Source organism: Lithobates pipiens, unplaced genomic scaffold (assembly GCF_037356315.1).
Source record: "Lithobates pipiens isolate NorthernLeopardFrog02 unplaced genomic scaffold, aLitPip1_a1.2 Scaffold_27, whole genome shotgun sequence".
Classification (NCBI taxonomy): Eukaryota; Metazoa; Chordata; class Amphibia; order Anura; family Ranidae; genus Lithobates; species Lithobates pipiens.
This window is the reverse complement of record NW_027507788.1, coordinates 79193026-79214518: the sequence shown is the minus strand read 5'-3', so window position 1 is coordinate 79214518 and position 21493 is coordinate 79193026. Positions and strand designations below refer to the sequence as shown.

The following is a 21493-nucleotide window of genomic DNA, read 5'->3' as shown; positions in this document are numbered from 1 at the left end:
TCATGTGGCAACAGATTTGCTTGCAGGCTCGTATGGCTTGCGAAACCAGGGGCGCTTTTGTCCCTCATCGGCACCTTGTCGGACTGGGAACCACTTACCTGCTGACTGCGGATGGAAAAAAACACTTCTGAGCAGAAAAGTAGGGCCCTTGCCTACGGCGTGGCTCATTACCTTTCCTGGACTGTGGGAGCAACATTCTTACCCCCAGTAACATTCTGAATAATGTCATGCAGTAAGTAAGACTCTCTCCCTGGAAGGGCAAATCCACCAGTGACTTCTTAGATGCCTGGTCCGCAGACCAGCATTTTAGCTAAATCAGGCGACTTAGCACCACAGCTGATACTGAGGCTATAGAGAGCAAGGGGGATGTATCTAAGGCCGCATCACAGACATACTTAAGGCCCTGCACCAACTGGTCCGCCAACTCCATGCAGACCGAGGAAGCCTGTTGCTTCTCCAACTCACGGTGTAATAATTTAGCCCATTCAGTAAGCATCTGGGACACCAAGGCCGTGGCTAACACTGTCCACAATGCTGACCCCACCACCGTAAACATGGACCGGGCAACTGCCTCGGCCCTCCTGTCGGCAGGGTCCTTGAAAGCAGGGGTCCCTTCCACCGGAATCGTGGTTACCTTATTTAACCTGGATACCGAAGGGTCAACAATCGGAAATGTCCATTTCTTCAGGAAACTCTCCTCAAAAGGGCAACGCACCACCATGTGTCTCGGGACTGCGGGCTTCCCCACTCCTTGTAAATAAACTCAAAATAAGTTAAATAAGGAAACCCCTTAGCAGTGCGGGCCCGCTTCTGGGACCCATAAGGTACCGACACCTCTGCAGATGCCCCCGCCATATCCTCTATCTTTAAGGTATCCCGCACCTCTGTGATAAGTGCCCCTACTAGTGCATTTTCCTGCGCTGACACGGACGTGGAGTCTTCCTCCTCACTGTCTGAATGGTCCTGGTCCACATCAGTGCTCTCCCCAGAAGACGGGGGGAGCGGTGCATTTTTTTACCCCCCTTGTGCCCGCACGGCGCTTCCATCCTAGCAACAAAGGACTCCAGGACTGCCGACAGAGCGTCCATAGGCACCGCAGGTGCAGGGGAACCGGTTGCCATAAAAGGGATGTCTGGGGAAGGAGCGCCAGCTTCTGACACCATGCTGACCCACACTCGCCTGTCACCACTTAGGGACCTAAGGCAAGTCACACAAAATGCCCACCCTCCTAGCTGCCATAGACTGAGAGGCCCCCCGCAGGACTCACCACCCTGACCCAGGTACTGCGCTGTGCTGCCGAGCACAGGGAGCAGAGATCAATGACACTGTCACTAGGCAGAACGAGGAGATGCTCATTTACATAAGCATCTCCCCGTTCTTCCTCCCCGTGAGGTGTTCGAGTCTGCAGGACCCGCCTCACGGAGATTGGCGCGTGCCCACTGACTGCTTCTTAAACGTAGAGGTACGCTTGTTTGTCTGTACGAGCCCTTCTGCCAACATATCAGCGCGAGGCGGTCGGCAAGCAGTTAATGGCAGATTTTGTAGATTCCATGTGGAATTTTTGGACTTGAATTAACAATATTACAGCTTTAAGATCCAGAACGGGGTAACTGCCCCTTCCTTTGGGCTTGGGAACAGTGAAAAGGTTGGGCTAAAAATCTTGATGCTATAACTTTTGAACAAACCAATATATGTTTATTGCGATTTTTATTACCAAAAATATGTAGACGAATACATATCGGCCTAAACTGAGGAAAAAGTTTGCTTTTTAAAAAAAAAAAAAAAATATGTGGGATATTTATTATAGCAAAAAGTACAAAATATTGTTTTTTTTTTTTAAATTGCGCTTTTTTTTGTTTATAGCGCAAAACTAATCAATTTTGTTTTGGTACATTGTCGCACGACCTTGCATTTGTCAGTTAAAGCGGCGTAGTGCCGAATGCAAAAAATGGCCCGATAATTGAGCAGCCAAATCTTCCGGAGCTGAAATGGTTAAAGTAATTTTAAACCCTTGTTTTTAAAAATAAATAAAAATAACAAACATACCTATATTTACCTGCAGCCCCAATTCTCTTCTTCTGGGGTGTACTGTCAGTGCTCCTAGTCCCTCCTTTTCATCGGGTGCTCCCACCTGTGCTTGCCCGCTACAGAGTCTCGCTGCTGCATCCATTGACACAGAGGGCCTCGGCCCCTTCCCCCGCCAGCACTCATGTCACAGCTTTTGATTTACAGCAGCGGGAGCTAATGGTTCTTCCTGCTATCAATCAGTTCAGTCAGGAGATTGACAGCTGGGGCCGCTGCACATAGCTGGATCAGGTCCAACTCGGGTAAGGAAAAGGGGGGTCTGGCAGGCAGCTGCAACACAAATGGTTTTTCACCCTAATGCATAGAATGCATTAAGGTGAAAATTTTTAAAGTGGTTGTTAAGCCACTATCTCATCTTTATATAATCCCCTCTGTCAGATGAAAAGCTGTATCCTAGTGCCTGTGCTTTATAAATAAAAAAGGCGATTTCTACCTGTTTTAACAGCATCTCCCAGCGATCATGTGACTCCAGGCTCTCCCAGTCTGATAGCTCCAGTGGGCAGGGCCGAGATTCCCCTGCTGATGTCAGCCAGGGAAGCGGGGAGGAGAGATTCCGGGAGTCATGTGATCGCTGAGAAATGCTGTTAAAATGGGTAGAAATCTGCTGTATTTATTTATAAAGCACAGGCACAAGGATACAGATTTTTATCTGACAGAGGGGATGATATAAAAGTCACATAGTTTTGAAGCAGCAGGGAGAGGAGCAGAGTGGCCCTAGTGAGAGCTGACAGTTAGGGAGGAGGACAGAGGAGAGCTGCAGATGGCAGTGGATGATGAAGGCACGTACTCCGACCACGGTGTCAGGGCACAGTAGCCCTGATATATTGTGGTCAGTGTACAGAGGGGAGGGTAGAAACTGGCAGGATCCCAGCACAAGCACTGTGCTGTATAACATGCTTAAAAAGGAAAAGGATCCTTTTTTTGGGTTAACGAACATCTTAAGTATTTGATTTCATTGCTTTTACACTATGTGGAGGGTTCTCATTTTTCCACAATATGGAGTGAAGTGGCGACATCATGTATACAAGATTTGACTTAATCACTTTGAGGCTGGGTTCACACCGCTACGGCAGCGAGAACCGGATGTGATTCGCACCGCACTGCAAATCACATCCGATCTCTGTGCGATGCAAGTTCAGCCATACAGATAGTATGGCTGAATTCGCATCGCACCCACCGCAAACTCGCATGGGACCCTTTTTTTGGTCCGCAGCAGAATCGGATCGCATGGGTGTTCACACCATGCGATCCGATTCCTGTCCGAGTTTGCAGATCGCACTGCGATATGCGGACTGATCTGGGGGTGTCATTAACATTTCACTGACACTCCCAGCAGTCCGCATAGGGCAGTGTGAATTGCCGGCGGGAGGCATGCGATGCGGGAAACCGCTGCGGATTCGCGGCTATCCCGAATCGCTCCGGTGTGAACCCAGCCTCAAGCATTATATGACATCTCATTCTGAAGGTCATACTGTTCCAGTAAGCCTTTGATTTGGGCACTGGCATGGGAGCACTGAGTAAGTTTTTTTTCACCTGGAGTTTTCTACATTATGCATAGATTTTTATGAAGATTATTTCACCCAGAATTCACGATGGAGTTCTTTTGATTGCATGGACATTTTATTAAAAATACACACACTGGACTGATATTAGTTTTGATTTTGCACTTTAGTTTGGTTTATATTATAGAACCATTTTTTCTATCTAATGGTGTGCTAGAGATTTTATCTTTTAGCACAAATATTTTTTATGTTAAAGTATATTTACAGCACCCGCTGTGTGCTGTGATTAAGTGATTCTTGTGCGTGAGAGTGATGTCACTATGGTCCAGCCATTCAAGAAGCCAGCACAAAACCGAAAGAAGACTAGGAAAAGATGGAAGTGGTTGAGCATTGACAGCACAGCACTGGAAGGCTTCCTTTGAAGGCAAATCTGTAATAATGTGCTATTATGTGGTGCATGCAAGCACATTATGGTATTTTCCTCCTGGGGGACCATTTAGATATTTATTTTTTTAGCAAAGTTTAAATCTGATTTAAGGCGGGACACTACCAGATCTATAGCCGTATTAGTTCACGTCTGCATAAAATCCTCACTAAACAGATACAAGGCTCATAAGTGTTAAGGAAGAGAAACAGCTTGCCAGAATGTTCACAGCCTCTATAGAGAAAAAGTGGGAAAACAGGTGCAAAGGGTTAGTCTTTATGGCCCTAGCAGTTATAAATGACCCAAGGCTGTAAACTGCACTGATAGATTCCTTTACTATGAAAGTAATAGCTGTAAGAAGACTGACTCCTTAGGGGCAGGTCCATCAGCCAAGGATTGGAGCAACGCAGAATCAGTCTCTGCAGCCAATAGCTTGTAAGTCACTAAGGCTGTGGGCAAATCAGATTGGAAATCTGCAGGGGAGGGTGTAGAAGTACACTTGTGGCCTCTGCAATCAGAGACAGCAAATAACTGCCTATTTTACATCATAAATCCTGCACAACCATAGTAAAAACTAATGTGGTGGGAAAGATAGGTACAGCTGGCACAAGAGCATCTCCCGAATCCACTGTGTGCACCAAGAGCCTAGTCCTGCAGATTGTAAAAAGGGGAGATCAATTGATGTAGCCCTAATTTATAAATTTGTGTTAGCATATGCAAACTTAATAAAAATAAATAAAAAAAGGCCCCTTATTAACAAATAACACTAACCCTAGTTTTGATTAATTTCTTCATCTCTTTCTAATAGTGTTGTATCTTGTGGTAATCAGAGCATATCATAGGTTTGCCACACATCAATATAATATACCCTTAGTAAGCAATATAGGCTGTGTTGGCAGCCAGCCTCCCATGTTTGTAAAATCTGAATAAAAATATGACATTCGTTTGTGCCACGTTTGTGCTGAAAAAATGAGCGTTTATGCTGGTTCGTTTCTAAGATATTAAACATTCAATTAAATGCAAGCCCCGTCCGCTTTGCACGCCATGTTGCTGAATTTTAAAAAACAAACGTTTGTGCTGCTTTGGTTGCAGAGATATTGTGCGTTATAATTGCGGCAACCCCGCCCACTTTGCAATCCATGTTACGGAATTTTAAAAACAAACGCTTCATTCGTTTGTGCTGCATTTGCGCTGGTTTGTGCCACAAAAACAAAAGTTTGTGCCACTTTGGTTTCGGAGATATTGAGTGGTATATGTTGTCAAACCACACTGACTTTACACCTCGTTATTAAATCTTACATACAACTAGATTTATTTGTTTGCTGTTTGTGCAGATTTGGTGGCTATTGTACATGGTTTTACTGCACAAGCGTAGTTTTGCTACCCCCACAGGGATCACCCCCTTCCGATTCTCTAGCACTGACTAGAGGAACGGACGGAGGAGGAAATCTGGGGAGGGGGTGGGCACAGCTGGCTATGGCTCTAGTGTGGCAGAACCAGCTGTCAATCAGGCGGCAGGGTGGATCGACAGTATTGTCGGTATCTGTCCCGGCTGCATCACGGCTCTGCGCCATCAGGATATAGTGGGCAATAGCCTGCCACATGCACAAGTTTTTTTGTCACAGGAGAACATACTATATGTCATCTTGTGAACAAAAAGAGAACTAAAGCCAAAACAGGTTGGGCCCTAGTTCTCAACAAAAGTTTAATCCAGGTGTTATAATATATATATATATATATATATATAGAGTAAACAAACTCATATAGTGTTGAATGGGAATGAACATAGAGAATAAATAGTATTAATGACCACAATGGGCTGTTACAGTCTGTAATGTCCATGAAGTATAAAGTAAAATAATTCAAATACTTAAAATAATTAAAAAGAAACTGTCCATAGGGGGCTGCCAGTTCCGTGTAGAAATCTAAAAAGTGCTCTGAAAGACAAATGGAAGAGGAGCGCCTTCTAAGTGAAGTAAAATGGTAAATTTTAAAAATCAATACACTCACAAAAGTGGTTCATAGATGGGCATTGTAATAATTTCAACATCCGCTAGTCGCCATCAGAGAGGAGAGGCCATCAGCTATAAATCCGGCAGAGGGATAGATGATGTGTCTGGTCTCAGGCCCAGAAACTCAGCTGGATACGGCAAAACAGCACTTCAGCAAATTCTCTTATGCAAATCGCTTCTTTTTTTTTAATTGCTTTTTTTGAAAATCAGTAAACATTTTTTTCCTGACAGACTCCATGGCAGACTATGTGTGGGTTAAACCCGCCTCCTCTCCAATGCTATAGGACTCACTCCCATAAATTTGAGCTCACCACTAGAGACTGCGTTCCGTAATTAGCCAACTCATGACCAAAGGGTGGGAACTCAGTTTGCCGTGGAGTCCATCAGGAAAATTATGGTAAGTATTTGATAATACATTTTCCATTTTCCTGACAGACTTCATGGCAGACTACATGTGAGAAATAACTAGCCAAACTACACGGGTGGGTATGCTGATAAAAAGAAGTTTAATTCTCCCCATCAACCGACTGGATTCTTAAACTAAAGATCGAAGAGGATAGAGAAGCAGGTTCTATGCAATAGTGTGACAAAGGTATTAATGGAGGCCCATGAGGCCGTCTTGTAGATGACATCAGGAGCCACATGCTGGGCTGCTGCCCACGAAGTCACCATACCCCTGGTAGGGTGTGCTGTCACCGCCTCTGGATGAGCTAGGCCCTTAGCCCTATAAGCCTGCTAGATATACTGGATGATACAGGTCGCAATCATTCTGGACAAAGCCGTTTCCCCTTTTTATTGCCGGAGTGTAGAGCAAAGAGGAAGTCTGAGCGTCTAAAGGAGGAAGTAATTCGTAGGTATTCCTTCAGCATTTTGCCTACATCCAGAGGATGAACTTCAGAGGAACCTGGGGTCTGGAATATAGGTAGGACAATTTCTTGGTCCTCATGGAACACTGAAGAGACTTTGGATTTGAGCCGAGCATAGGGATGAGGACCACCCAGTCTGGGAAGAAAGTCATGAATGGTTCTACATGACCCAAGGACCCAATCTCAGAAACCCTTTTAGCCGAAGTAATGGCTACTAGAAAGGCAACTCTTGCAGAAAAGTCCTGAATATAAAGCGGGCAGATGCCACGCTGCTTAGTCCAGACAGTGAGTTGAGGACCAGGGGAATCTTGGTCTTTGGAGCTTGAGTCTTGTTGCCCCACAGAAAAACTGCAGAGTTAGAGGGCGAACAGCCCATGATGTACCAGAGAAGGCCGATCAGGCAGAGACTTGGAGCCTAAGAGAGCTGATAGACAGAGACAGAGCTAGACAAGATTGAGGAAAGCTGAGAATATCCTGGGATTCCCAGATCCCTGAATGATCTGCCTATATGAGGATGAGAATTTGTCAAACTTGGCCCAAATTCTCTCATAGACTTTATTCGTGCTTGCCCTTCTCGAGCCCATGAGGGTGGAAATTACTCCTGAAGCACACCCAAGAGACTCCAGCCTTTCCCTCTCAAGAACCAGACCATCAGTCTCAGTAATACCGGACAAGGGTGCAGGACTGCCCCCCTGAGAAAGAAGGTCCGGCCTGAGAGGAAGAGGTAGCGGGTCCCGGAAGCTGAGCTGGGTCAGGAGGGGTAACCATGGCCTGTTTGGCCAGTAAGGTGCCATCATCACAACCACCACCACCTCCACTTGAAGCCTCCATAAGAATCTGAGGATGATCGGGAGCGGTGAAAAGACATATGCCCTGTTGGAGCTTCCAATGATCTGTCAGGGCATCTATTTCGAAGGCCTGGCTGCAATGGCCCCGAGTATAATACTTCTTGATTTTGAAGTATCAGGGGGATGCAAATAAATCTACTTCGGGATTGACTCCCAAGGACAGGATCCACTCGAACGTCTCCACATGCAGTGACAATTCCGCTTGGACATTCTAGCTCCAGGGACGAAGACTGCTGAAATATTGTACAGATTTTTCTGAGCCCAGGACATGTTGGGCTTGACTTCTTGGAGCAGAGTAGAGCTCAGAGTGTCCCCCCAAACGTGTCTTCGCATATGAGACCGCTGTGGTGTTTTCCATCTTCAGTAAAACTGACTTCCTCTTAAGGAGATGAGTGAAAGATTGGAAGGCAGACCAGGCTGCCCGTAACTCCAGGACATTCAAGCCCAGGTTGTGAAGACAGGCACCCCACTTGCCTTGAGCAAGTTCTGAACCGCAAAGGGCACCCCAACCAGCACCACTAGCATCGGTCAAGACTGTGACCCACAAGACAGGGGCGATGGAGTGGCAGATTTCTGCGCTGAAACCACCAGAAGAGGCTGTTCCTCATCACTGAAGTTATGTGAATGGACTGACTTTCTACCGTGTGGAACAGTATACAGTATATCAGGCGCTGGACTGATTGCAGATTGCTTTTTCCCCAGACGTGCTGGAAGAGAAGCAGACGTGCCCCCACCCGACCCACCTGGGCAGGCCCAAACTCAAAATGGCTTAGCCGGTTTTTGTCCACTGGATGCCTAGCTCTTAGTGGGCTTCTGGATGGATGCCTGTCTTCTGCAATATCTCGGCTGGGCCTGTAATAGCGTGCTTCCGTTGAACACGCAGTACTATGCCTTCTGTGCTAAGGCCTTTTCTGATTGAACAGATGCCTTCTTCTTTTCTACCTTGCTCCATTCCTCATCAATAATATTCTTTAATTCAGAAAGGAGTGGAAAATTTGAATGTTTTTTCTCCAGATGCTTAAAGAATTTCTTCTGTTTAGCTGTGGGAGTAGATGAGTCTTCCCACTTAAGGACCTCCTTGACTGCTTTAATTAGTGGAGAATCCAGAGTGAAGTTGAAGCCTCCGACAAACGCATCTCCCTCCATCTCACTGTGAGAGGAATCAGGGGAAGAATCATAAGGCTGGAATGGGCCTGGATCCTCCTGGGGCTAGTCAGCCAGGGAGCCAGATAATGTGGTTGATTGGCTCCGTGTGTAAGATGTACCCCACTCTTTGAGGAATTGTTGCACCACCAATTTGATGAGCGTCTCCATTTGCTGGCTTTCAGCATCTTTTTCCCTGACTGTCTTGGCATTACACGGGTGACATAAGGACTTGACTTCCGGTACTCGGGTCTCACAACCCCAGCAGGATCTGTGATCAAAACGGCTGTTGTGGCGGTGGTTGTGATTTTTGGAGGAGGAATGGTAACATCTCCTTTGTTGGGAGGAGGAATGGGAACATCTCCTCTGATGTTGAGTTCTACACAGAGTCACGTCTGGACCTTGATGAAGAAGGTGGGTGTTGCGGTCTGGCAGGGTCCCTGTCATCTTGGACAGTAAGCTGATGGTCTGACCTGGAAGGGCTAAAAAAATAAAGGGAGAGTGTGACGTTAGGGAATCAGTCCATCTGCACGTGGACCTGGCCCTCCCCTTCTCATGCCCCACATACCTAAAGCGTGAGGGCTGGCCATACGGAGGCAGTGATCTGTCCATGGCACCGTGGTGGACAAATAGGAGGTGATCCTGCAGCTTTGTAGGAATACTCACACATTCTGGAACAAAGGAGTACAAATAGCAGTGCAGCTTACCCTTTAAGAGGCATCTTAGCCCCCCTTCCCTCTTTTACCATAGCTCCAGGCTGAATCTAACCATGATCTGGGAACCTGGGGCCTGAGGAGCAGACGCAAGCTGCCTGCAGTAATCCTTAGAATGACAGAGCTCTCAGGGATTCAAACATCCCCGCCAGAATAAGGTTACCACCGTGCCCAGACTACACAGTGGCAAACAGCGGTAGAGTGCCTGCACCACCACCGGGCCCCCTACCATAAAGCGCATGCGCAAAACCAAGCCTCGGCTTCACACATGTGCAGTAGCAAGCTGGAGCCGTGACCCAGAAGAGGGAGCCGAACCCTGGAACGCACCAGGTGCCATAGAAGCAAAAAGAAAAAGAAGACAGCAAGGCACATTAGGGAAAAACAATACATAAACTTCTGCCATGGAGAATCTTCAGACCTGCCAGCTGTTCCACCGAGCCTGGACATATAAAGGCCATCCCCACCACAGGACACAGGGGCCTAGAGCCACGCACCGGCCCATGGCTGGGCACTCCCAAAACTACCCGGCATCAACTTCCACGATCAATTTTGGACATCCGTAAACATAAGTGCATTGAATTGTAGGTTCAATGAGGACAAAAAAGGAACGCAGTCTCTAGTGGTGAGTTCAATTTTATGGGAGTGGGGTCCTATAGCACTGGAGAGGAGGCGGGGTTAACCCACACGTAGTCTGCCATGGAGTCTGTCAAGAAAAGAATCTTTACTGACATAGAGGTTTTTCAAAAAAGCAATTAAAAAAAGAAGCGACTTATATAAGAGAATTTGCTGGAGTGCTGTTTTGCTTGGTTAACAGCTGGTTTAAACTTTTGTTAAAAGAGAACTATGGTCCAACCTTTTTTGGCCTCAGTTCTCTTTTTGTTCACAAGCTGACATACAGTATGTTCTCCTGTGACAAAAAAATCTCATGTGCATGTGGCGGGCTATTGCCCACTATATCCTGACAGCGTAGAGCCGCAATGCAGCCGAGACAGAACCCAACAATACTGTCAAGATCAACTCTGCCGCCCGATTTCTGCCTCAGCCAGCTGCGCTTACCCCTCCCCAGATTTCCTTCTCCATCTGTTCTTCCAGTCAGCACTAGAAAATCAGGGGGTGGGATCCCTGTGGGGGTGGCAAAACTATGCATGTGAAGTAAAAAATGTACAATATCCACCAAATCTGCACAAACCGCAAACAAATAAATCTAGTAAGATTTCATAACGAGGTGTAAAATCAGTGTGGTTTGACAACATATACCACTCAATATCTCCGCAACCAAAGTGGCACAAACATTTATTTTTGTGGCACAAACCAGCACAAATGAATGGCACGCTTTTTAAAATTCAGCAACATGGGCTGCAAAGTGGGCGGGGTTTTAGCAACTAAAACGCACCATATCTCTGCAACTAAAGCGACACAAACGTTTATTTTTGCAGCACAAACCAGCAGGAACAAATGGCGCGTTTGTTTTTAAAATTCAATAACATGGGGTGCAAAGTAGGCGGGGTTGCAGCAACTATAACGCACAATATCTCCGCAACCATGGCAGCACAAACATTTATTTTTGCGGCACAAACAAATGGTGCGTTTGTTTTTAATATTCAGTAACATGGGGTGCTAAGTGGGCAGGGTTGCAGCAACTATAACGCACAATATCTTGGCAACCAAAGGGGTACAAACGCGGCACAAACGAATGGCACATTTGCTTTTAAAATTCAGCAACATGCGGTGCAAAGTGGGCGGGGCTTGCATTAAATTGAATGTTTAATATCTCAGAAACCAATCCGGCAAAATGGCAAATTTTTGCGGCACAACAGCACAAACTTGGCACAAACTAATGGTATATTTTTATTCAGGTTTTACAAACATGGGGAGCCAACTTCACACCGCTCTGTTTGCATACATTGCCACTGAACGGGAGATGAAGGAATCACTCAACACTCAGCAGATGATAATCGAAAACACTGCACCTAACTCTTAAAGCTTACCTCTCTGCCAGCTCTACATGAGCCTGCTTTCCAGCATATTCATCTGCTGTGCGAGTCAGCTCCTTTGTAATCACCAGCTGGGAGATGTCTATCCGATTACATAGTAAATCAGAGATCACGTCTTTGGCATGCTCCACAGCGCCCATTGGATCTCTAAAAACACAAAGTACAAAATGTATTACATTACATTATTACACAAGCTTGATTTGATTAGTAGTAGTTTTCTTCTGTGCCTATGGCTGCACTATGCCATTCCAGGTACTTTTGTGTTTGAAAGCCACCTGGCATAAACAGAATTCCGCTTTAAGGTTACCAAGTTCCACTGATGTGAAAAACTTGAAATATTGCTTAAAAAATAACAGGAGCTACCTGTATCTTAAACCAAAAGTATTAAAAAGTCATAATCTGTCTCCAACATAATGGCAGTGTTTTTTTTTTTTTTTTATAGGGAAAATAAAAAACTGCCCTAAACTGAAAAGTCTATGGAAATGCCAAACCTGCTTCAAGCGGGTAAAATGCTCCTGTCAATGGAATCTGAATGATCAGAAAAGCATCTTAGACATCAAACGGATGCCATCATCAATATCCTAAAGGGCCTTAAGAGTACTTTCTTTAAGCAGAGTTCCCCAGAAAACAGATAAATGCATAGCTTAAATATATATGTCTACTGTTTTACCTGGCCAAATATTTTCAATTCTGTACAATGTATGCTATAAACATCTGCCACACTGCACAGCAAAGTAGGTAACACTTATTACCTGGTTATGTAATGACTGCAAGTAGCAGAGTGACTGGCCATGCAGTGCAGCAGAGTAACTCACACAACTGGCTTAGCAAAATTACAATTCAATTGGCATGATAAAATGGCAAACATGCATGTATTTTAACTAATTAGCTGTATGCCTGGAGAATATAGCATTAATAAATTTGAGGCAGAAACCAGAGTTATCTGAAAGGTGGAAGGGGAGTGAAGGAAAGTAAGATACACTGTCATTTCTTGGTGCAGAATGCAATGCAAGCATATTAAATGGTATAAACAGGCTCAAATATGTTGTAAAGTATCATTCAACAGCTAGGTGCATATATGAATATCCATGGCAAGCTTCAAGAACCCCTCTAAATGCCATCGCTATCAAAAATGACAAAACATAAGCACAAAATAAGCATTTAGGTTTCAGAGAAGCGACAACCCATTCGGGTAATGCAGCACACTTTTTATGGTTTCTCAAGTTCTGAATATTTAAATGAGCCCCTCTGGAAATTCTGACAGCCACAAAAATGAGCTATACCGTATTTATTGGCGTATAACACCCACCCCAAGTTTAGGAGGGAATTTAAAAGTAAAAAAAAACTTTTAGGAGGGAAGTTTAAGGAAAAAAAACCTTACATTTAAATGCCCATCAATGCAGCCTTATCAGTGTCATTTGCAGCCTTCCATTGCAGCCTTGTGAGTCACCTGCAGCCTTGCATTTAGCCTTGTCAGTCATTTGCAGTCTTGTCTGTGGCTTTGCCATTTAAAAATGGTGCCGCCGAGATACAGAGCGGATGTCCTGTGTAACTCGGCGGCGCTCGGTAGTTCTCGGCCGCTCTTGGCTATTTTCGGCCATTCTCTGCAGCTTTTGGCTTTCCGAAAGCCGCCGAGAACGGCCGAAACTAGCAGCAACGGCTGAAAATAGCCAGAAGCCACAGAGCGGCAGAAAGGGTTAAAAATAGTGGGGCATCGGCGTATAATAGCACCCCCACGATTTCTCCCTGATTTAGGGGGAAAAAAGTGCGTGTTATACACCGATAAATACGGTAGTCCTCGAAAAGAGAAAGGAAGAAACCAAATTTTTGAAAATACGGCTTTGCTTGCATCTCTGTTAGATGGTTATTCCTACTGGTGCAGCACACCATAAATTTTCTCCATAAAAAGCACCAATTACTGGCTGAAGGGGACAAACCTAATTTATTCATGTAAGATGGGATGGAGAGTACCGTACATTTGTTGAGATTTAGGTCTGGTATGGATATTAAGGAGAACCCAGTGTCAAATTAAAAAAAAATTGATGTGGGGATCCCCCCAAAAATCCCTTTATCCGAGCACGAAACCTGGCAGGCCGCAGGAAAAGGAGGGGGGACGAGAGAGTGCCCCCCCCGAACCGTACGAGGCCACATGCCCTCAACATTGGGAGGATGCTTTGGGGGTCTGTGACCCCTCAAAGCACCATGTCCCCATGTTGATGGGGACAAGGGCCTCATCCCTACAACCCTGGCCGGTGGTTGTGGGGGTCTGCAGGTGGAGGGCTTATCAGAATCTGGAAGCCCCCTTTAACAAGGGGACCCCCCAGATCCCACCCCCGTTTGAAATGGTAAGGGGGTACAAAAGTACCCCTACCATTTCACAAAGAAAGTGTAAAAAATGGTTAAATAAGACAAACACACTTTTGAAAAATTCCCTTATTAAAAATAAAAAAATAAAAAAAAGATTCCAGCGCTGGTAATCCACTCTTGCTATCCAGCGACAGATGATCATCTCTCCGGGGTCCAGCGATGGCTGATCTGATCCAGCGACGGGTGATTTTCAGTCCAGCGCAGTCCATCCATGCATCCATCTTCTGTCTCCACTGAGGAGACACTGCGGGGATCCCAGCGCCTGACGTTTCTTATATTAGGAGGGCGGGGCCACCCGTCACCTGACCCCGCCCCCTCTGACACTAGTGAGGGAAGCCAGGGGTTCCCCAATGACGTATGGGTGACTCCGCCCCCCTCTGAGGTCACCCATACGTCATTGGGGAACCCCTGGCTTCCCTCACTAGCGTCAGAGGGGGCGGGGTCAGGTGACGGGTGGCCCCGCCCTCCTAATATAATAAATGTCAGCCTATGGGATCCCCGCAGTGTCTCCTCCGTGGAGACAGAAGATGGATGGATGCGCTGTGCTGGATCAGATCAGCCGTCGCTGGATCCCGGAGAGATGATCATCCGTTGCTGGATAGCAAGAGTGGATTACCACCGCTGGAATCTTTTTTTTATTTTTAATAAAGGAATTCTTCAAAAGTGTGTTTGTCTTTTTGTCTTATTTAACCATTTCTTACACTTTCTTTGTGAAATGGTAGGGGTACTTTTGTACCCCCTTACCATTTCAAACGGGGGGGGCTGGGATCTGGGGGTCCCCTTGTTAAAGGGGGCTTTCAGATTCTGATAAGCCCCCGCCCTTGTCCCCATCAACATGGGGACATGGTGCTTTGAGGGGTCACAGACCCCCAAAGCATCCTCCCAATGTTGAGGGCATGTGGCCTGGTACGGTTCAGGAGGGGGAGGGCGCTCTCTCATCCCCCCTCTTTTCCTGCGGCCTGCCAGGTTGCGTGCTCGGATAAAGGGTCTGGTATGGATTTTTAGGAGGACCCCCACATCAATTTTTTTCTTTTTAAATTTGACACGGGGTTCCCCTTAATATCCATACCAGACCTGAAGGGCCTGGTAATTGAATTTAGGGGAACACCACGCTTTTATTTTTATCAATAAATGAATTGTCGGCTCCCGTAATACAGAGAACACTCATTGAGTGTTCTCTGTATTACGGGAGCCGACAATTCATTATAGCCGCGAGTGATCTTAAGACTTTTTTTCCTGCAGAAATGACACTTTCGGCAGGGACAGTTCTATGCACGGGAAACATGCGCCCCATTCACAGGCATACTATAGACACCCCCCAGGTACGAAATTTAAAGGAATATTACACTTTTATTGTTTCACTTTAATCATTATTATAATCACTGCTCCTGAAAAAACTGCAGTTTTTAAAACTTTTTTTTGCATTGATCCATGTCCCCTGGGCCAGGACCCGGGTCGCCAAACACTTTTTAGGACAGTAACTTGCATATTAGCCATTAAAATTAGCACTTTAGATTTTGAACGTTTGAGTCCCATAGACTTTAATAGGGTTCTAAAGTTCACACAAAGTTTAGGTCTGTTCGCATGTTCTGGTGCGAACCGAACAGGGGGGTGTTCGGCTCATCCTTAGGCCACAATATAACAGTGATGCATTACATTTTTACATGAATGAATGAAAGGCTCATGGCTATGCGCATTGCTTTGCGTACATCTGACTGAAAGCAGTGGAATGGTACTTGACATTTCACGCACAGATGTGAACCAAACCTTAGGTCCAAGTCTAAAAGAAGGATCACCAGATCATTTCCTTCATAATTCAAGGAATACAGAGCCGAGTTTGAAATATTGCCAATAAGAGATTGCAAAGCCACAAATACATGTAATGCTCAGTCCAGTGTATTTCTTCTAAACTGGAAATTTTATTTTTGCACTGCAAAAACAAATGAAGAGTGCTTTGTTCAGTTGCAATGTATAAAAGCATTAGCCAAAACAAACAAATACTTCTATGACTACTGAGGAGAAAAGTGGTTCACAAAGAAGAACTAAAGCAATTATCGGATCATTTTTCAGCCAATACAAAAGGCCCTTTTATTGGAATTTTGCTAAACTTTCCCCATTTACAAGTTAAAAGGCACACAGGTCATACAGTATGCCTGTATTGGAATAGGAGAGACAATCCAGTGTCATATCTAACCTTTATATTTCCTGACCAAGCTACCCATTCAGACCTCCACCCAAAAAAAAAAGTGCATCAACAGGTTAAAGAGTGTCCACATACAGTCATCAGAAGACCCAATCCACCAGCCCTGCACCTCCCCCCCCAAGTAGTTTGTAATCCATGGGTAATCCATTATAGGCTATCAAAATAAATGTGGATGTGCAAGGACAGTAGAAAGACTTGCTGTCTCTTGAGTTTGGCTAGGTGTATCAAAGTGCACAGCTCGCCAAAACTCATCCACCTACTTTTTTTTCCCATGTACATTTGCATGCAAGCTTAAAGTGGTTGTAAACCCTTAAAAAAAAAAAAACAAAAAAAACATGCAAGACAAAAAAGGCATGAGTTAGTATGCATAGCATACTAGCTCATTATTTATTACCTTACATCAAAGCCTCCGCAGCTGTCCTCGACTCCCCCTGCGGCCACGGACATCTCTCCCGGAGCTTACTTCCAGGTACCGCAGCTCCAGCACAGTGATTGGCCGGAGCAGTGATGACATCACTCCTGCGCATGCGAGCGGGAGCCGGCGGTAATGGCACATCTAACTGAAGGGATGTCACGGCATGCCATTGCGTCAGTGCGCATGTGCCGATCACTTCAGCAAATACAGACACAGGGGGATGTCTCCTAAACCAGGGGTGCCCAACCAGTGGCCCGGGGGCCACATGTGGCCCACGACCACCTTCTGTGGGATGGCAGATTGGCAAGCCAGGATCATGGGTTGCAGACCCGCCATCCCAGAGCATCCATGTTGTTAATGAAGCTGGCAAAGCAAGCAGCTGTGGAGAAGAGCTGTATAAGCTGATGCTTCCTGTATAGCACCCTCTCTTGCCACAGGCAGAGTGATACCAAATGCACTTTGCAGGGGACAGCACCCGCAGGCGATACCTGAATGGAAGACTGTTATTAATTATTTTATTACTAAAATTGCAGTGTATATATGGGCATATCTGCACAGTGGTTACTAGGCTTTTTTCAAACTGATCCGCAGGTGCAGTACACCTTCAGGTTACCTGCACTGAGGCAGGAAAGACACCGGTGCACTGCGCTGCATTAGTGTGAAAGGCCCCTTTCACACAATCGGTCCGACTCAATCGGACCCTCCATTCACCTCTATGAAACGGCAGATGTAAACAGATTTGTGTCCTTTTACACCTGCCTACCTCCAGTCTGATTCGCAAAAAAAAACAAAAACAAAAAAAAAAACAGAAGGGGATCTATCTCCTTCTGTTAGGGCAGATCGGAGGACCCATAGAGTAGAGCGGGCTGTGTCTGTGTCCGCTCTGCACGCACCTGTCAGACGCATTGCTCTGCTCATTGTGGCCTGCGACCGGTTACCAAGTCGCTTAAGTGGCCCTCGCTCTTCAAAAGGTTAGGCACCCCTGTCCTAAACAATACAGGTTTAGGAGATATCCAGGGTAGCTACAGGTAAGTCTTAATATAGGCTTACCTGTAGCATAAAATTATAAAGATGGGTTTACAACCACTTTAATAGGGTCAAGCCACTTCAAACACTAATGTTGCCACAGATGGATGGAAATTTGGCCGATACAGCAAGTACCAGCCAAATTTCAATCCATCTATGGCCATTCCCAATTGACTTCTGTGGAACTGGACAACTTTTCAACCAGCGGCTTGCAGAGGTTCACCTGGCAGCCGCTGATCAGTGTATTCTGAAAGTAGACAGCACAGCAGGGAGGATTCCTCCATCCACCTTGCATGTGCGGGATGGGGGAATCTGCTTGTTTTTTTTTTCTTCAAATCAGACATCTGTCAATTTAGGTTGTCATAAAAATAGAAGCTTATTGTGGAAGCTCATTACTATATTACATACATGTATTACATATTTTTACAGGGATTAATTATTTGCTACAAACTACTGCCATAGTTGCCAATAACCTAGTCATAAAAACAAATGACAGCGTATTAATTTTCCCGTCATGTTTTCTATCATCTTCTGTTCTTTGATAGAAATGAGAAAGGGTGAATTTTTCTGGTTACCAAAAGACATTTCAAACATTATGCCTATAAGACAAATATCTGCAAAACAGTGCACTGCAACTATTTTTTTTCTTTGTTCTGCAAGTGTACCTGTCAATGAGACTCTTCTGCAGACAAGTGTTGATAAGGTTGGCCACCAATGGGCAATTATCCCTCCGTACAGTCTCAATACCCTTGCAGTCCATTTTGTCGTGGGTGTCTGGGCTTGATGAGAAATATAGTCCAGCATATCTCTTCTTGTTGATCAGCAGGTAAGGAAAATATACCTGAATATAGCCAGAAAAAAAAAAAAGTTGTGACTGCAAATGTTAAAGTTTATCTAAAGCCTAGATCAAAAAATGTAACTTTTTTCAGCTAACCCCTTTATTTTGATTGGGTAATCCTGCCAGAAATACATTTGTTTATTAGGGTGACGATGCTCACTCTGTGTGCTCCAGGTATCGAGTAGAAGTTTGTCACTCTACAACAGGGGTGTCCAAACTTTTTTCAGAGGGCCAGATTTGATGAAGTGAACATGCGCGAGGGCCGACCATTTTGCCTGACATTCTTTAAACCATTAAAATTCGGTCTAAGTGTGTTCATTCGAACACTAATACACGACCCAACAAGAATTCTCTTGCCTTTGTGGCTGTGTGTGTTGAAGAGATGAGCTCGGGCGCGTTATTTGGATATACCGTATTTATTGGCGAATAGCACGCACCTTCACTTTAAGAGGGAAGTTTCAGGAAAAAAACTTAACATTTTAAGTAAAAACTGTGAAGCAAAATAAGGGTCAGTGCCCATCTGCGCACCCACCATTGCTGAGAATGCAGCCACCACCATTGCCAGGAATGCACCCACCATTGGCCAGGAATGCACCCACCATTAGCCAGGATTTCACTCAATATTAACCAGGAATGCAGCCACCATTAGCCAGGATTTCACTCACTATTAGCCAGGAATGCAGTCACCATTAGCCAGGATTTCACTCACTATTAGCCAAGAATGTAGCCACCATTAGCCAGGATTTCACTCACTATTAGCCAGGAATGCAGCCACCATTAGCCAGAAATGTACTCGCCATTGCCATCAGTGCAGCCTTGGAGGGGACATGGAGGGGACAGGACGAGCGCCAAAGAACAGGAGAATCTCCTGTTTAGACAGCGATCTTTTTAAGAGAAAGTCCCGCGATTGGCCCGTGGGCCGGACTTTGGACATGCCTGCTCTAGAACAAAGTAAGCCAAGATTACAGACCACCTCCTTCTCTCTAACATAGTGAGATGTTCTGTGGTTCAAAGAAATGAACTGGGCAGAGCTGATAAGACTGCTTGAGATAACCTTGCAAGCTCACTGAATTCCTGGCAGGATCAACATGTATTTTTGTTGCACTTGATGAATAGATAGAACAAAATGTTTAGAACAAAATGTTTGTATATTTAACAGACCAACAGGGAGCAAAAAAAAAAAAAAAAGCATTCTTAGGGTTTACATAAACTTTGGGCTGGGTAAACATATTGGAGCTAAAATGGGGAAATGGGCAGGGTGATATTGTAATATGTGAATGCCAATTTACCTATTTTATGGGAATTATGGTATTTAAATTTTTTTATTACACATATACAGTACATCTTATAACAGATTCAGTTTGACGCTCGTGAGAGTGTTTCCTATGCTTTTATTTCCATTACTGAAGCACCCTCTCCCTCCCTGACATCACTGATATCTGCTGAGGGTCCTGGCATGGCCCCGAAAGACCTCAGCTGACAGGTCAAAGGCAACATTGGACAGCATGCATTGACAGCGGCTGAATGCTTTTAGTGTAATGTCAATAGCACATTTTGACTTTTGAATAAGATAACGACACAAGTCTGTTTAATTTTGCTCAGTTACGGGGCGTGGCTTGGCGCATGGAGAGGAAGGCAGCCTGAGACCTCGGCTCCCGCTCCACCATCTAGAACGGCGCACAGCACGGCCGACAGCACCCTCGTTCATCTCCCCCATGAGCAGGAGGGGGACCGGAGACACCCCCGACCCTCGGGGGATCTCAAATCCAAAGAAATAGGCAGCTACTTCCCCGCGAAGGGATCCGCGGGACGGACCACACCGGCTTCCAAGATGGCGGCGACCCGCTCGGCGGCGGCGCAGGCGGCCCTCGCCGCCTCTCAGGTACCCTCTCCGCTCCCGGAGGCCTCTTCTCCCTCACCGCACTCACCCGGTTCAGACACCCGGAGCCCCCACTACCCAGCGTGTCCCGGGACCCCTCCGCCCCAACCACATCCTCAGCCAGCACCCTGGGACATGGAATCCTACCTCAAGGCCCTCCCCACCAAAGGAGATATTGAGGCCTACATCAGCAGGCTTGAGCGCTCCTATAAGCGTGAGATCACAGACCTACGCCATGATATAGGCCAGCGCTTTGACGATATTGAAGCAACAGTGGAGGAATCTGTGACCAGAATTATTGAACATGATCACATTCTTCAGCAACACACTAATCAGATCCAACAACTGTTTTACGGTCTCGATGACCAGGAGAACAGAAGTAGACGCAATAATATTCGCATCCGCGGGGTTCCGGAGTCGGTTGAAAACAAGGATCTGGCTAAAGCAGCCATTTTGATGTTTAACCAGCTATTGAACAAGCCCCAAGATGAGAACCTGGAAATTGACAGGATTCACAGATCCCTGGGCCCCCGCAATCCCAACCCGGCTTACCCAAGGGACATTATTTGCCGCATCCATTTTTTCCATACCAAATCTGACATCATGCAGGCCGCTCGGTCTCGAGACTCCATTCTCTTTAACGGATCCCCCGTCATGCTTCTGACGGACCTCTCCAGGCAGACCCTTCTCATGCGGAAATCTCTGAAGCCACTCACAGACGCACTCCACTCTAAGCAAATTAAATATCGATGGGGCTTCCCTTTTCACCTGTTTGCATCTCATGAGGGTAAATCGGCCACCTTTCGCACCCTGGGTGATCTCCCTAACTTTCTTGGAGTGTTTGAACTACCACAGATCCGGATTCCGGATTGGCCCTTGGAGGCGGCCACTCCGGGGTTTCCTAAAGCGCCTCGCTGGGAGAAGCAATCTAGGAAGAAGAGATCCAGATCCCGCACCTCCAAATCTCCACCTGGCTGAATTTACCCCTCATAACCTGGGGTTTTGTTTTTCCTCCCTCTTCCTTTCTCTAAACCTTGTGGTTTTCCCTTGACGCCTGCTGGCTTCCAGATTTGCCTATATGTTCAGTTTTACCTCTTTCTCCTCCTCTAGGTGACTAGTGAATTGATCACTGAGCTTGGACGCTGGACTCCTACCTATGAAGTCCTATCTTTTCAACC

General features: G+C 45.8%; 1 protein-coding gene across 1 annotated transcript in view; it reads right to left on the bottom strand.

The window, feature by feature from the left end:
- The window catches only part of POLD1 (DNA polymerase delta 1, catalytic subunit), a 360607-nt gene that overhangs the window by 133787 nt on the left and 205327 nt on the right, over window positions 1-21493 (bottom strand). Inside the window, exons 20-21 of the mRNA XM_077457111.1 lie at window positions 18264-18439; window positions 11582-11734 (exon numbers count right to left, since the gene is read on the bottom strand). Coding sequence (XP_077313237.1) covers window positions 11582-11734; window positions 18264-18439 — 329 coding nt within the window. The remainder of the gene's footprint in view (window positions 1-11581; window positions 11735-18263; window positions 18440-21493) is intronic.